The sequence below is a fragment of the Phyllopteryx taeniolatus genome, chromosome 6 (assembly GCF_024500385.1).
Source record: "Phyllopteryx taeniolatus isolate TA_2022b chromosome 6, UOR_Ptae_1.2, whole genome shotgun sequence".
Lineage (NCBI taxonomy): Eukaryota > Metazoa > Chordata > Actinopteri > Syngnathiformes > Syngnathidae > Phyllopteryx > Phyllopteryx taeniolatus.
In genome coordinates, this window is record NC_084507.1 from 8,731,007 (window position 1) to 8,744,422 (window position 13,416).

The 13,416-nt window shown below is 38.2% G+C and overlaps 1 protein-coding gene across 1 annotated transcript; it reads left to right on the forward strand.

Annotated features, from left to right (window-relative positions):
- The first annotated feature begins 1,551 nt into the window (after window positions 1–1,551).
- On the forward strand, window positions 1,552–9,686 carry LOC133480054 (CKLF-like MARVEL transmembrane domain-containing protein 8). The gene is made up of 4 exons (XM_061777704.1): window positions 1,552–1,754; window positions 6,124–6,297; window positions 6,599–6,718; window positions 9,440–9,686. Exons 1-4 carry the CDS (start codon window positions 1,623–1,625, stop codon window positions 9,524–9,526), a joined length of 513 nt encoding a protein of 170 aa, XP_061633688.1. The 5' UTR covers window positions 1,552–1,622; the 3' UTR covers window positions 9,527–9,686.
- The last annotated feature ends 3,730 nt before the right edge of the window (window positions 9,687–13,416 follow it).

Consider the following 13,416-nt stretch of genomic DNA (forward strand, 5'->3'; position numbering starts at 1 on the left):
GCGAACCATTGCTTGAGCCAAGAAACAATTAATTCCTCTGATTACATGTTAATACAAGTCAAATATAAAGGGATTTTCACAATTTTATCAGCATGAGTTTAATACTATACTTGTAACTGAAAAAAGTACTTAATTTCTGGTTGTACATGAATAACGTGGTAAATTTAGCTAACTGTCCCCTCTTTTCCTTGAAAATAAATAAGTAATATATGTTAACATCAACTTAATCATGTGCAATCGATGTACATGTTCAAATTTAAAAAATAAGTTAATTATAAGGACTCTCCCCCAGTGTATATAAGTGTATATCTATTATGTGGAATTTTAAACGAACTAATAACAACTCTATTTTCAATTGTTTTTAATAGAAAATATAAAGAATAATTTGTCATGATCAATTGGATGGTCATTGTGCTTGAAATCCCGCAGCACACCAAAGTCAAGATGGCTTCAATGTGAATCTTTTGTCCCTCCTCACGCTGCCCTTACTAGATTTGGGGCCTATTGGCACAGCTCGTATGTAACTACTGCCCCCCAGCGGATTGGGCGATTCACTGCCACTAACGTATGTATTGCAAGAGGGTGCAAATTCTTTTTTTTCCAGTCGAAACAAATTGACTGTGTTTTTTATCCATCCATCCACTTTCTATACCGGCCTATCACAGCTGAAATGTACTAACCGCTCATACTCGTACTGCTTTGAGTGCTTTCATGATGTCAATTATTTTGAACGTAATACAGCTATTACTATTTGGTGAGAAAACATCTCCATTTGTGTTCCTTCTCTTATTTAATACACATTTACTATCCGCCAGTGCTTACACTGCACACTACCAATCAATAATTGTGGTTAAGAGGCATACATCATAGTTGTCTTGCCTATCGGCTCCATGCGTCATCAGCAAAATTTTCTCTGTCAATGTGTCCTGGGAATAAACACACAAATGCATTCACACAAACAATGCAGGGAATGCTGGGATACTGATGACAAGAAAAGTTGTCTCGAATACATTTAAATCCATCGCTTAACCAAATTCTAGTCATTGCAGTGTTCAATATAGCAAACAATTTTTTAATTGAATGCCAAGGGAGGACGCATGTTGGAGTAGTTGTCGGGCCGTCTGACTAACAGTCAAAGGTTCTGGATTCGAAACTCGGGACAGAGCTTCCTGTGTGGAGTTTGCATTTTCTGTCTATGCTTGTGTGAGTTTTCTTCAGCTCCTCTGGCTTCCTGCCACAGTCTAAAAACATGCATGTTAGGTTAATTGAAGATACTGAATTGGATGAATGTTTGACTTTGCTGTATGTGCCCTGTGATTGCCTGCTGATCTGTCCAGGGTAAACCCTGCTTCTTTCCCAAATACAGCTAGGACAGGCTACAGCAGACCCGAAACCTTAAACAGGATAAGTGATGGAAAATAGATGTGTGGATGAATGCCAAGTAAACTGGGAACTACTGTACACTCAAACGTTTATGCAGTGTGTCCTGTATATGAGCAAGTACAGTATTTATCAGATTCAAAAGGGGGGTGGCCTTGTTGGTTTCCGGCACTGGAACAAAACTTCCTCTACAACAGCATCTGTCTCGCTGAGAGGACAAAGACAATCTATATGAGTGCATCATGGAGAGAACCTCAATCGTGTTAGACCACAGGCCTCCCACTCCACCACAGTGCAGCATCTCACCATCCACCTTGGCCTTTGACCAACGATTCACCTCGACAGCTAAGGGCATTCTCCTTATGGCAGAAATAGTAAGTTTGTATTTAAATTTGTATTCATTGCGGTTCTGTGACTGTGTATCATCATTAAGAAATATGTTAAAAGGTGACGAAAGATCTAAATTCAGAGAACTGTTAAAAATAATTGAAAAATAATTTGGGATAATTCCTATACAATTAAGGAGTGCTTAGTGTCTTCATTTTTTGGGCATGTCATATGTTTGACCTGCCACTAGTTGCAATGTAGAATTCATGGAGCACTTCGCTAAACTAGAGACTGATGGGTCTATGCCTTTGGAACAGAGTGGGCAGAAAGTGAAAGTCAGAAACGGGCACGAAGGGAATAGAAACAACAATAGCTCTAGTTTTGTAGATGACACATCTGCGGCGGGGGCACATATGCCAACGGATCCTGATTTTCCTGCAAGGGCAAGGCTCACTGCACGTGTTTGCCAATTGGGCAGACTGGTCTGCATCAAGCTGGGTGTTCTCCTTGGAGATGTGCCCGAGATGTGTTGTGACAATTTGGTGGCAGAAAGTTGGTCTAAACTCATACCTGCTAAGACCACATCTAACTTTTGGCGCAGCTGGTCTAAGGCGATTTTGGTTAATTTGATTGTGGCATAAATATGTGAACAGTGGACATCAAACACTCTGAATCATTGTGGAAATTAATTAACTAAAAGCATTATTATGTTATAGCCCAGAGTTACCTGTGATAGGCTCCAGCATGCCCTTGACCTTAGTGAGGATAAGCGGTATGGAAAATGGATGGATGGCATTATAATATAACTTATCAGTTTTATCTTCTTCGTCTTTAATATATTTAGTTGTTTTGTAGAAAAATGTGGAGCTACAGTAAATGCTTTTCAATAGATAACAACAAAAGAAGATACTACACATAATAATAATTTATCTTAATCTACTCTACATAGCCAATTATTGGATGCAAACATAAGTTGTAACTTTCATTCAACCAAAAAGATAAATCCATTGTAAGCCAAAGTCCTAAAGAAAATATTTATTGTTATTATTATTACTATTATTATTAATATAATTATTAGTAGTAGAATCAGTAGTAGAGGTAGTATATATATATATATATTTTCATCATTTAACTTTTTTAGGTCCCAAAACTGAGATGGCTTTTTTTTCCCAAAATAGTCTAAAATAAAACTCCAAAAGAAATCATGAGCAAATAGGATGTTAATCAAAAACATAGCACTCTTCCTCCTCTGCCTGCTTATTGTCTTGCTTCCTTCCCAAATCAGCTAAGTAAAACAAGTCATGACGGATTTTCTCAAAAAACAGTGTTGGAAGTGGAAACTTGACACACTCTTGGGATGCATGATTTGAAGCTGATGTTAAGGTGTTGTTCTTAAACATGAAGGCAGAGCTGGGGGAACTTGAGTCAATTGACTTGATTTGAGTCGACTCGAGTTGCCAGTTTTATGACTTGCGACTTGCTTGCCAAATACTTAAACAAGACTTGGCTTGACTTTCGACTTAGTAGCCAAGAGACTTGACTTGACAAGTCATTTCGTTTAGAGTTGGAAATCTGCATTTTAAATCAGATATTTTCCCTTTTTTTGGGGGAATAAAGGAAGAAACGTTTTGGGGGTCATTAGTGGCAACCTGGCAACAGAGTCTCCATGGTTGCGCACTTGCCAGTGTGTAGTAGCCACCTGCATGACCAACGATGGAAGGGGCTTCAAAAATAATACAATTCGGATTCAAGGATTATGCTGTGGATGAAGTCTCCAAAAATCGGGTGGCAACGTGCATGGTTCGCGACTTGCGCATTAAAGACACAACAACAATGGTGTCGAACTTCATCAAAAAACTCACAAAGACGTATGCTAATATAACAGTTTAGCTAGCTGGTCAAACATTGAGTTTCATAGACTGGTTTGGGAATTAAAAATCAAAACGATGTTATTGTGAACGTTTTAGTACGTAACTAGGGGTGGGACGGTTTACGATAATTGTCGGAACCTTCCATGACGAAAGAGTCTCGCTAGAAGATGCCAGATGTGCTATTGGTTTGCTGTCTGGGATCACTTTGCATGACGATCACGGTGATAAAAGGTGTTTCCACAAGTGTGTTCCACCATTAGTAAATACAGCACAAATGGTGAGTAGCTACGTGTGAATATAATATTCATACTACTAAACATGTTTATTGAAGTGTCGCCATTAAAATGTCATCTGTTGTGTCGGCTCTGTGACATGGCTTTCTGTACTATGTTTTTAAAATTGATACCACAGTATATGAACTATCCATCCATCCGCTTATCCTCACTAGGGTCTCGGGCATGCTGGAGGTTATCCCGGCTATCTTCGGGCGAGAGGTGGGTTACACCCTGAACTGGTCGCCAGCCAATCGCAGGGCACATATAAACAAACAACCATTCGCGCTCACATTCACACCTACGGGCAATTTAGAGTCTTCAATCAACCTACCACAAATGTTTTTGGGATGTAGGAGGAAACCAGAGTACCCGGAGAAAAGCCACACAGGCACGGGGAGAACATGCAAATCCACACAGGTGGGGCTGGGATTTGAACCCCGGTCCTCAGAACTGTGAGGCAGATGTGGTAACCAGTCTTCCACCGTGCCACCTGGGATTTCTTCAATGTTATTTTATCGTCCACTTTCACCACATGGGACACAATAACGAGGAATCCAACTGGCAGTGTCTTTGATCACTGCTGGGGGGGGTGATCATGTTCCATTAATAAGGAGTAAGTGACCATGTTCAATTGTTCAACTGTCAACAATCAATTCCTTCCCCCAGTCGCATTGTGGGAATCATAAGGAACTTGCAGACTTTCTTGGTCATCCTGCGTGTCTCCACAGTGAAGACTTCCTTCTTAGGTTTTGCAAGGGGGGAAAGACCAAGCTTTATCTGGATAAGTGTCAGTATGACTTGACACAGACATCCGGTGACATGGGGCTCTTGTCCAAAGGAATAGGTCAGTCTTTGTGTTCATGTTCATGTCATTTTTGTTTGTACTTCTCAGTTAGAATTGCATATGTATGTGAAACACCATTATGAAACTAAACTAAGATTTTGAACAAACATAACCTTAAACAGTTAAGAATTGTTAAATCAAAATATGTAAAACTGTTTGAGACTTCACTATTGTGTCAAGGTTTGGCATCTTGAAGAAAAAGGGAAATTCAAACTTTAAATTTTTCTCAAGTTCAGCACGTTATTTGGAGACGTACTATCTATTTTTAATAACTTGCTCTTCTTGTGAAATGCTACTTTTATTTCGTAAATGAGAGAACATTACACAGTTGTGCTCATATGTTTGATTACCAGGGCAGAATTTGTAAAATGTGTAGAATTCTTTGTTACTCCGTGCTCTAATATCATTATATCAGTGGTATAAAAAACAAACAAAGAAATAAAACACTAACAATACTATCGTTTATGGTGAATGTTTTTGGGAAACTATTTTGTCCTAAAACATTTGCTATTTTGGCAGACCTTAACACAAAATATATTGAGAGAGAGCAAGAGCAATGGATAACACAAAATTATTGTACAAACAGAATAAAAGATACAGTAACATCTGTAATAAAAATCTGCAATTTAGCAGGACCGCGAAGCAAGATCTGTGATATAGTAGTAGATGATTACTGTATCTGTATTCAGGGACTCATATTTTCCATGACATGTGCATCCCGGGACTCACATATTCTCAAGTGTAAAAGAATCTATGCCGAAGCATCTGAGTCACAACAGAGTGATAGACCGATTTGCCAACCTTAAAAACAGGCATTCATTGATGCTTCCACCCACCAAGTAGCAAGCGATTGCAGGTGTTAATTTGATTTTGATTAGGTTGTTAACTCCTCGAAGTGAAATTATTCTCAGTAATGTTTTGTTAATTGAAAATGGCAGACCTGGCCAACCTTTTTTTTTTTGCATAGTGTTTTGTATACGCTTCAACACTAAGTCAATTTTTTTGTGGTTAATGCTGTAAACATACTTCCTGTGCTCGTGTACTGTATTAAAAAAAGAGACTGAAATAACACTACAAATCTAATGATGACTTTCACCTTTTTATCCAAATAGTGTATTGTTTTAAAAATCGGTCCAAAAACGTGAAAAAGCCATTTCTGTCTTGATTGGCTGTTCATGAAATTTTGTGCTGGCACGACATTCGCCTAACCCCTACATCTTGTGCATTGCCTGGGGGCTAAACCACCCCTATCCATAAAATGTAGTGACACACCTGACAAGGCATTTAAAAAATATATATCTAATTATTGGCTCTTATGGACTAAAACTTGACTGTTACGGGTCCACCTGGGTCCAAATTTTGTTCAATTTTCTTCAAGTTAAGATGACAACCAAACAGTCTCATCCTCTCCTCTCATTTCCTGCAGGTCTGTGGGATGTTGGTGTGGATTCTGCTAGCAGGCACAGAATATTTTCAGCTCTCTGCTCTCTGCTGGGTTATGTTTGTTTCCATCTCATGCTGGGTCATGACCATTTGCCTCTTTATTATCTATCTCACTGGAGTCCAAAACAGGACACCCCAAGTGCCCTGGACGACACTGGTAAAACACAATTAACTAATTAACTAACAGAGCATCTGTGACGTTTATGTTGAAATCCAAGACTGCCAATGATACAAAAAACTGTGCAGCTTCGGAATATGACTTTGGGTTTATGTTATGCTTATCATTCTTCGGGAGAAACAAAATGTACGATTGTTCTAAGACTAAGCTGCATTCAATCAGTCTAATAATATGTTGAATGATATACTTTCACAGTGATTGATGGTCCTGATTTGATATTCAAGACAAGGGCCTAACTAGTTTTGCTTTTCATCTGTGTTTTTATGTGTGTCTTTTCTAGTCTCTGTGTTTAAACAGCAGTGCCACAGCTCTGTATCTGCTGACAGCAGTGCTAGAAGTCCTCTCGCTGCAGAGTAGCGTTGCTGGGCGACACACCCACAGCTGCTGGACTGCATCTGCAGTAAGAGCTACTGTGTCATAAACATTTGAATGACCACGCTATACACCATAGTCTACATACTATACATAGCAATAAAGTCTGAAGAGACAAAGGCAATCTTTCAACAAAGGTTTTCTCAAAGTGGATGGACAGTAGATGGATTGGATCGCTGCATTCATTTGCTGCTATTCAAAGCAGTTATTGCAGTGAGAATAAAGGAATTCTTGTTAATATTAATCAGGGCGAGCAGTGTTTTAATATCGTTTACCCAAGGGCCGTGACTTAAAGGAGTAGTGGAGGGGGTCCTAAGGGATCAGAAAAAAAACACTGTGATCATTGAGCTACTGTACAGCTCAGATAGATGTGTTTGTGGTTAGTTAACTATTTGGTTGGTTTGATAATTTCGCTGGGGAACAATTTGAAAAAAAAAAATTGTTGTTGTTAGCTTTTCATGCTGATTAAAACTAAAATTGGTATGCTGATTCCAAAATTGCAGTCAGTTTTTTTTCGAGCACGTCAAGTCTTTTCTCCACATCTTACCCTCCAGATAAGCAAAATTCCACTGATTAGCTGTGGTAAGACTTGCCAGCTGATTATGATTGGACTCATCAACAGCTACGTAGCAACTTGTTTGTGCAGTCACAATTGAGACAGTGCTGTGAGAGGTGTGTGCAGCTGCCAATAAGTCAGTACTATAAATATCTGGAAACAGAAAGCTAACATAGTAGGAATTAAGATAATTAGTGCTGGCTTTTCTCTTAACCTTGTAACCATGGGCATACCGTTGTAAGTTCTATTTTGTTTTATGCGTTTTTTATTTATTTCTTTTTATTTTAGTTTTCAAAGCATTTCCATCTTAGTGTTTTATTTATATAGAGTATGTATAGACTGTATTTCCTTTGTTCCACTTTGTTCTCACTTTGTTCAAAAACTTGACAAGATAGAGAAAAACTGAGATCAGTTTTGGATATCGCACACAAAAAAATTGTTACAAACAGCTGTCAGACCTAACTGAACAAAAAATTGGTTCCACAGTGTAATCAATGCAGGGCAGTTTTCTGTTTGATTTTGAAGAAGTTCTATTAGAATAAAATGTTGAAAGTAAAAATACATTAAATCAGTGACCTTTGGAGGAAAAAAAAAAAGTCTGGAAAAAAAAAACTTTTTGTTTAACTTTTTTTTTTTCTATGTTGCCTTGGGGTCTCCACAGTGGTTTTTGTAAGTGGAGTCGATATGTTGTGTGAATGAGAATTGTATACTGTAAATATTCACAAAGACTGTTGTGAAAAAGCCTAAGCCACCGTTGGATTTGTTGTTTTAGCAAAGCTACAGCAACATTGATTGTCTATACCTGAGAATAACGTTTCCATTGGCTTAAGTGACAAGAAAAAGTATTAATATAGGGATAATGACAAAATGATGGATTGCCTATGACGTCATCACTTGTCACACTGCCAGCACATGTGTCCAATGACATCATCACTTGGCACGCTGCCAGCGCACATGCGCAATGACGTCACATCCGATGAACACAAAATGACGTCACATCAGCTGCAAAGAATGAGGTCATCACATGACTTGTGCACGTGACATGGGGTGTCCGAGATGTTTGAGGGTAGTGTCCAGAGGTCACAACCCCACACCTGTAGAGAATGAAGTACTCACGTGGCTTTAGCAGGTGACATCGGGTCTCTGAGATGTTAGATCTGAAAAAAATGAGTATTTAGCCAAGCCATGTGTTTTCTCTGAAACGTTGAGCGGGCCATCAGTCTCAAAAAACATCACTGAACAAGGCCAGACATGTTCTCATTTTCAAGGCTCTTACCAAAAAACATGTCCAAGTGTAAAGCATTAGGTGATGAACATTAATATATCTAAAGCATAAACATGTCAGTTCTACATTTCATGAGGGAGTTTCCGAGGTTCTTATCAAAAAGCATGCCTAGACATGTGTTTGTTTTTCAAGGACATCTTCTCATTCTCAAGGCTCTTATCAAAAACAAACAATTTTAATTTAGTCAAGTTTCATTGGTTTAGCAATTCACAGAATTATGCAGGTTTTAAGGCATCTGGATACATCATTGAACTGAAATTAAATGCGTAGATGTAGATACTTAAAAATAGACGATACCAACATGATGTCATGTTCGATGAACACTCAGGCTCTCTAAGTTACTGTATTTTAATGTGGTACAATATAGTGGTAATGCAGAACTAGGTTATGTTTTTTTATGGTGGTCAATGGTGTAAAAAGGTTGAGAACCATTGGCATAATAATATAACGATGTAGAGAAATGATGGTGATATGTCCAAATATGTATCACACACAATGCATAGATGCTATATACAGAAAATCAAGAGCAACTGGTAATAAAAGATTTTGCATCAACAACTTGGTCTAGAAAACTATTGGGAAATTTACTGTGCAGGTTATGATTTTGTTTGTTTGTTTAGATGAGCGAGAATAAAATGGTTCAGACAATAGGGTTTTGTGTTTTAACCATTGAGAAATACTGTATCTGGACAAAAGTTGTGGGCTACCAAAAGTGTAACTACAGAACAACAAAATATAGGAAGGATATTTTGCAGACCTGGCTTAATGCACTGAGGCTGAGTCATGTGGAAGGAAAGGGCATTTTCCAAACTGCTCCCCACAAAGTTGTCTGCATAGAACTAGTATTATTAACAGGAACATTGTATTGTTTTCTCAATATATTTTCTTCATTTTTACCACTTTTTCAGTGTTTTGCCATCCTGACTACCGTGTGCTATGGAGGTAGCAGTCATCTCAGCTACCAGGCCTGGAAAACCACCAAAGAAGAGCTCTAATGTCATGTCTTCTTTTCTGTCTTTGTCAGGCGTATCATAGTGTTAACCTTAACAGCTATCATAACTCATATTTACTGATTGTTTTATAACATTATGATGTAAACATTATTTGTACCAGCATATTTGGTAAACTATAAATAAAAGTGAATTTATGCAGTGATTACGTAATTAAACATGAGGTCAAGTTTTAAAAGCATGATTATATTTAATGCCTGATAGACAAGTATACATTTTATTCATCATTACTTAAGTCAAGCTGGCATACTTGCTTAGGTTAGTGGCATTTATCTGCAGGTTTGTCACTCCCCGATGAGATCCCATTGCAGTAATCCCATTTCCGTTGAAGCGGCCACTGAGGAGTCGGAGCTCGGCATCTGGAAAGATTGGATAAAAGTTAAAGGAAGTCTGCAAAAATACATCAAAAGTTAATATGGAGTTGTTTAGATTAATTTAATACTGTGTTTTGATAATCATCACCTGTCCTGGCTGGCAACAAATCAAAAGGCTGCCTTTGCTGGTCACGAAGATGTTTTGCTCATCACATTGGTCCACACGTATTCATAGCGCAGCTGAATTCTGGAACAAAATACAAATACATAAATAGAAACACATTTAAACACAATTGGGGATGTTATCGTACAGATAAAACTGAAGCGCAAATTTTTAGTCAATTGAAGGAGAAGAGACCTACCCAACGATGAAAGCGTTGAACGTGTCCCAAACCCGAAATGCTGTTATTCTGCCTATTCCTTCTGTTACGAATGTGTTCCCACCACCACTTCCAAGTAGGGGAAAATGAGTAGTGGTCCTGGACAGCTGCAGGGTGAGTTACACAATCGAGGCGTTAAACTATTGTTGTGTCTTGACACAAATTCATTAACATCCATCAATTCATTTTCAACACCGCTTATCCTGGTTAGGGTCGCAGGGTGCTGGAGTCTATCCCAGCTGACAACAGGCAAAAGGCGGACTACACCCTGAACTGGTCGCCAGTCAGTCGCAGGGCACATATAGACATGGAAAACCATTCGCACTCATAGTCACACCGTCACTGAGTGGGAACTGAACCCACGCTGCCCACACCAAAGTAAGGCGAGTGTACCGCTACACCATCAGTGACCGTTCACTAACATTAATAAATATTTTTAAAATAAATTACAAATATTTTTTAAAAATATTTTAACATTCACTTTGAGAAAAGTGAGGACGTGCCAGGCAAGTTCCACAGAGCATGATAAGGAATATGTATAAAATCATTGTGGTGGTTGCAGTGGCTCAGCACTGAAAGAGTCAGTAAACATCACCTTTAGTAGAATAAGTAAAATAATCCTTTAATAAGATTCCAAAGTCATTCAAACAAACAAAAGCAAGCATAGTTTGAAGGAACAGTGAGATGCATTACAAACAATAAACTATATATTAATATTTAAATATATACATGTATTACAAAGTTTTAATTTTACCTTTGACTCACGTGAATAAAAAATACAAAACACTTGAAAAAAGTGAACCAGGTGGCAGAACAATGGGCTCCAATCAACTGCCTCAGTACAGTTAATGCGCACTCTTACACCTCAGACCCTTTCAGTGTAAGAGCATACATAAATCCAAACATAAATACTTTACCACATCCTGGGAAAATATTCTGTAACAGGAAACTATATACTGTATGACAGACGAAGGAATTTAACTCAGGCTTTTGTTGTACCTGGTTCTACTGGAATAAGCATCTTGGCCTGTGTGCATGATTCCACACACCCAAGTGGAATTCTTTAACTCCAGCAAACTTCCTGCTTGCATTCTACTTTACAGTCATCCTTGTCATATGTCACGTAGCCTTTGTCATCGCACGTTATCGTTACCTCCTCAGTGGTTTTCATTTATAAAAAACAAACAACAACAAAAAACATTTCAATGCTTTTCACAAGACGACTCTAGAGGTCAGTGTTTGATCATTGTCACTAGAGATTGCATGCAAATGCATATCTGGGTACTGTTACTGTCACAATACTGACACACTGCAAAGAGAAAAATAAGTTTAAGTCTAAAACCCTGGTTAATACCTAACAGCACATCATGGCAATTCGCTTGCAATAATGTTCCAAGTGTACTGGTGGGCCATGACAGAAGTCTGATTGAATGCTTGTTAAATCCCTGGCAATGCTGTGACATCATTGCTGCATCAGTTTTCTAATCTTCTTGCACAAGTCTAAAAGTTTGGCACCGTTAAGAGTTTGGGATGAGAGGAATAACAACTCAAGTTACGCCTGACAAGTGACACATTTTGTTGTTTTAGGATGGGGAGGAAGACACTCACACAAAAAGACATTGTCCTGAAGTCCTATTAGCTGTTGTGTAATGGAGCTACAGTAATCACCCATATAACATACTAATCTGTAGTTCTTCCTTTTGATCACGTGGTGTCAGTATAAGGAGCAATTCCTCCAGAACAAAGCAGCCAATAAATAATTCACTAACCAACACGTATTTTTCCATCTTTGAATAGGGCAAAGAACAGAATGCTTTTCACCTATAAAAGGAGTAGGTTTACTTCATTGTTTCATCGCTGGAATGTTTTATTTTAAAAACGGAACAGAGCTCTCACTTTTTAAAATGGGAATATTATGTAATCTTATTCTTCCAAATACATTCTTATTGCATCGTTTTGATTATTTCTTACAGGTCATTCTGGTTTATCATGGTACGGCAAACTGACATCAAAAACCCATTTTCACACGGACACAGACCTCTCATTCTTCCAAGACTAGGAGAAATCTGACACCCCATTTCCACGAGTTACATAAACGAAAAAAAAAGTGATGTTGCGTCATTGCATGAAAGTGCTTGTAACTGGCGTCTAAAGCAGACCGCAACATATTCAAGATCATTTATCCCATCATCTGTCCTGTAGGCAAACCTTAACAGGATTTAAAATGGGGCAATAAATGAATCAAATGTTTATTAAATGTTCAGTCAGTGAGTTTTGTTACCATGATTATATTAATGCATTGACCATTTTAATCAGGTTGACATATTAAAGTAGTTTTGTTGGTAAAAAAAAAAAAAAAAAACATTCTCAAAGTTCTGGGACTTCAGATGATTTGATTTGACTATGATGTCTTTGTGAGAGAATTAAGAAAACGCAACAATTTGCTTGTTACAGATCAGTATGATGACAAGAGATCCCCCCTTGCACTTTTATTAACACTGTGAGACATTTATTGTTCCAAGTTTTCCTTTAATAACTCTGTGAAATGATGTATGTATTTATTCTGTGTCTATCATAAATCAAATCACATACAGTATGTACAGGGAGTGGGTTTATCATAAAGTTGTACAATCTAGTGCCATATTAGGACTGGCCTTGGTGGGGACAGCATTGTACAGTAGTGGGTAGCACCTCTGGCTCACAGTTGAGAGGTCCTGGTTTATAATCTCAGGCTCTCTTTTGAAAGGTGTGCATGTGTCCGCATTTGAGTGGGTTTTCTCTGGTTTCCTCCCACATTTCCAAAACACCTATATTTACATTCAGCTAATCAAATGCGACCAGCATCTGTCACATTATTAAAGCGGAAAGAGGTGCGCCATCGTCTTTTCCGTCTCCGTCTTTTCCGTCTTTCCATTGGAACTTTTTCTAAAAAAGTAAACAAAGGGCTAAACAGTCTGAATGGCACACAAGATGGAAATGGAAACAGCTAAAGATAAGCAGAAAGATCTGCGCGTTGTGCAACCGTCATTGCGTCACTTAACGCAACTATGTTAGGCACTGTATCTATGTAGGAGGTTTTATTAGACTGGCAAAAATGACAGTGTGATGTCCCATGTTCAGATTTTTTTTCTGAACAGAAAAAGAAGTTTCCCTGGATGAGTTTGTTGTGCCATAATTAACC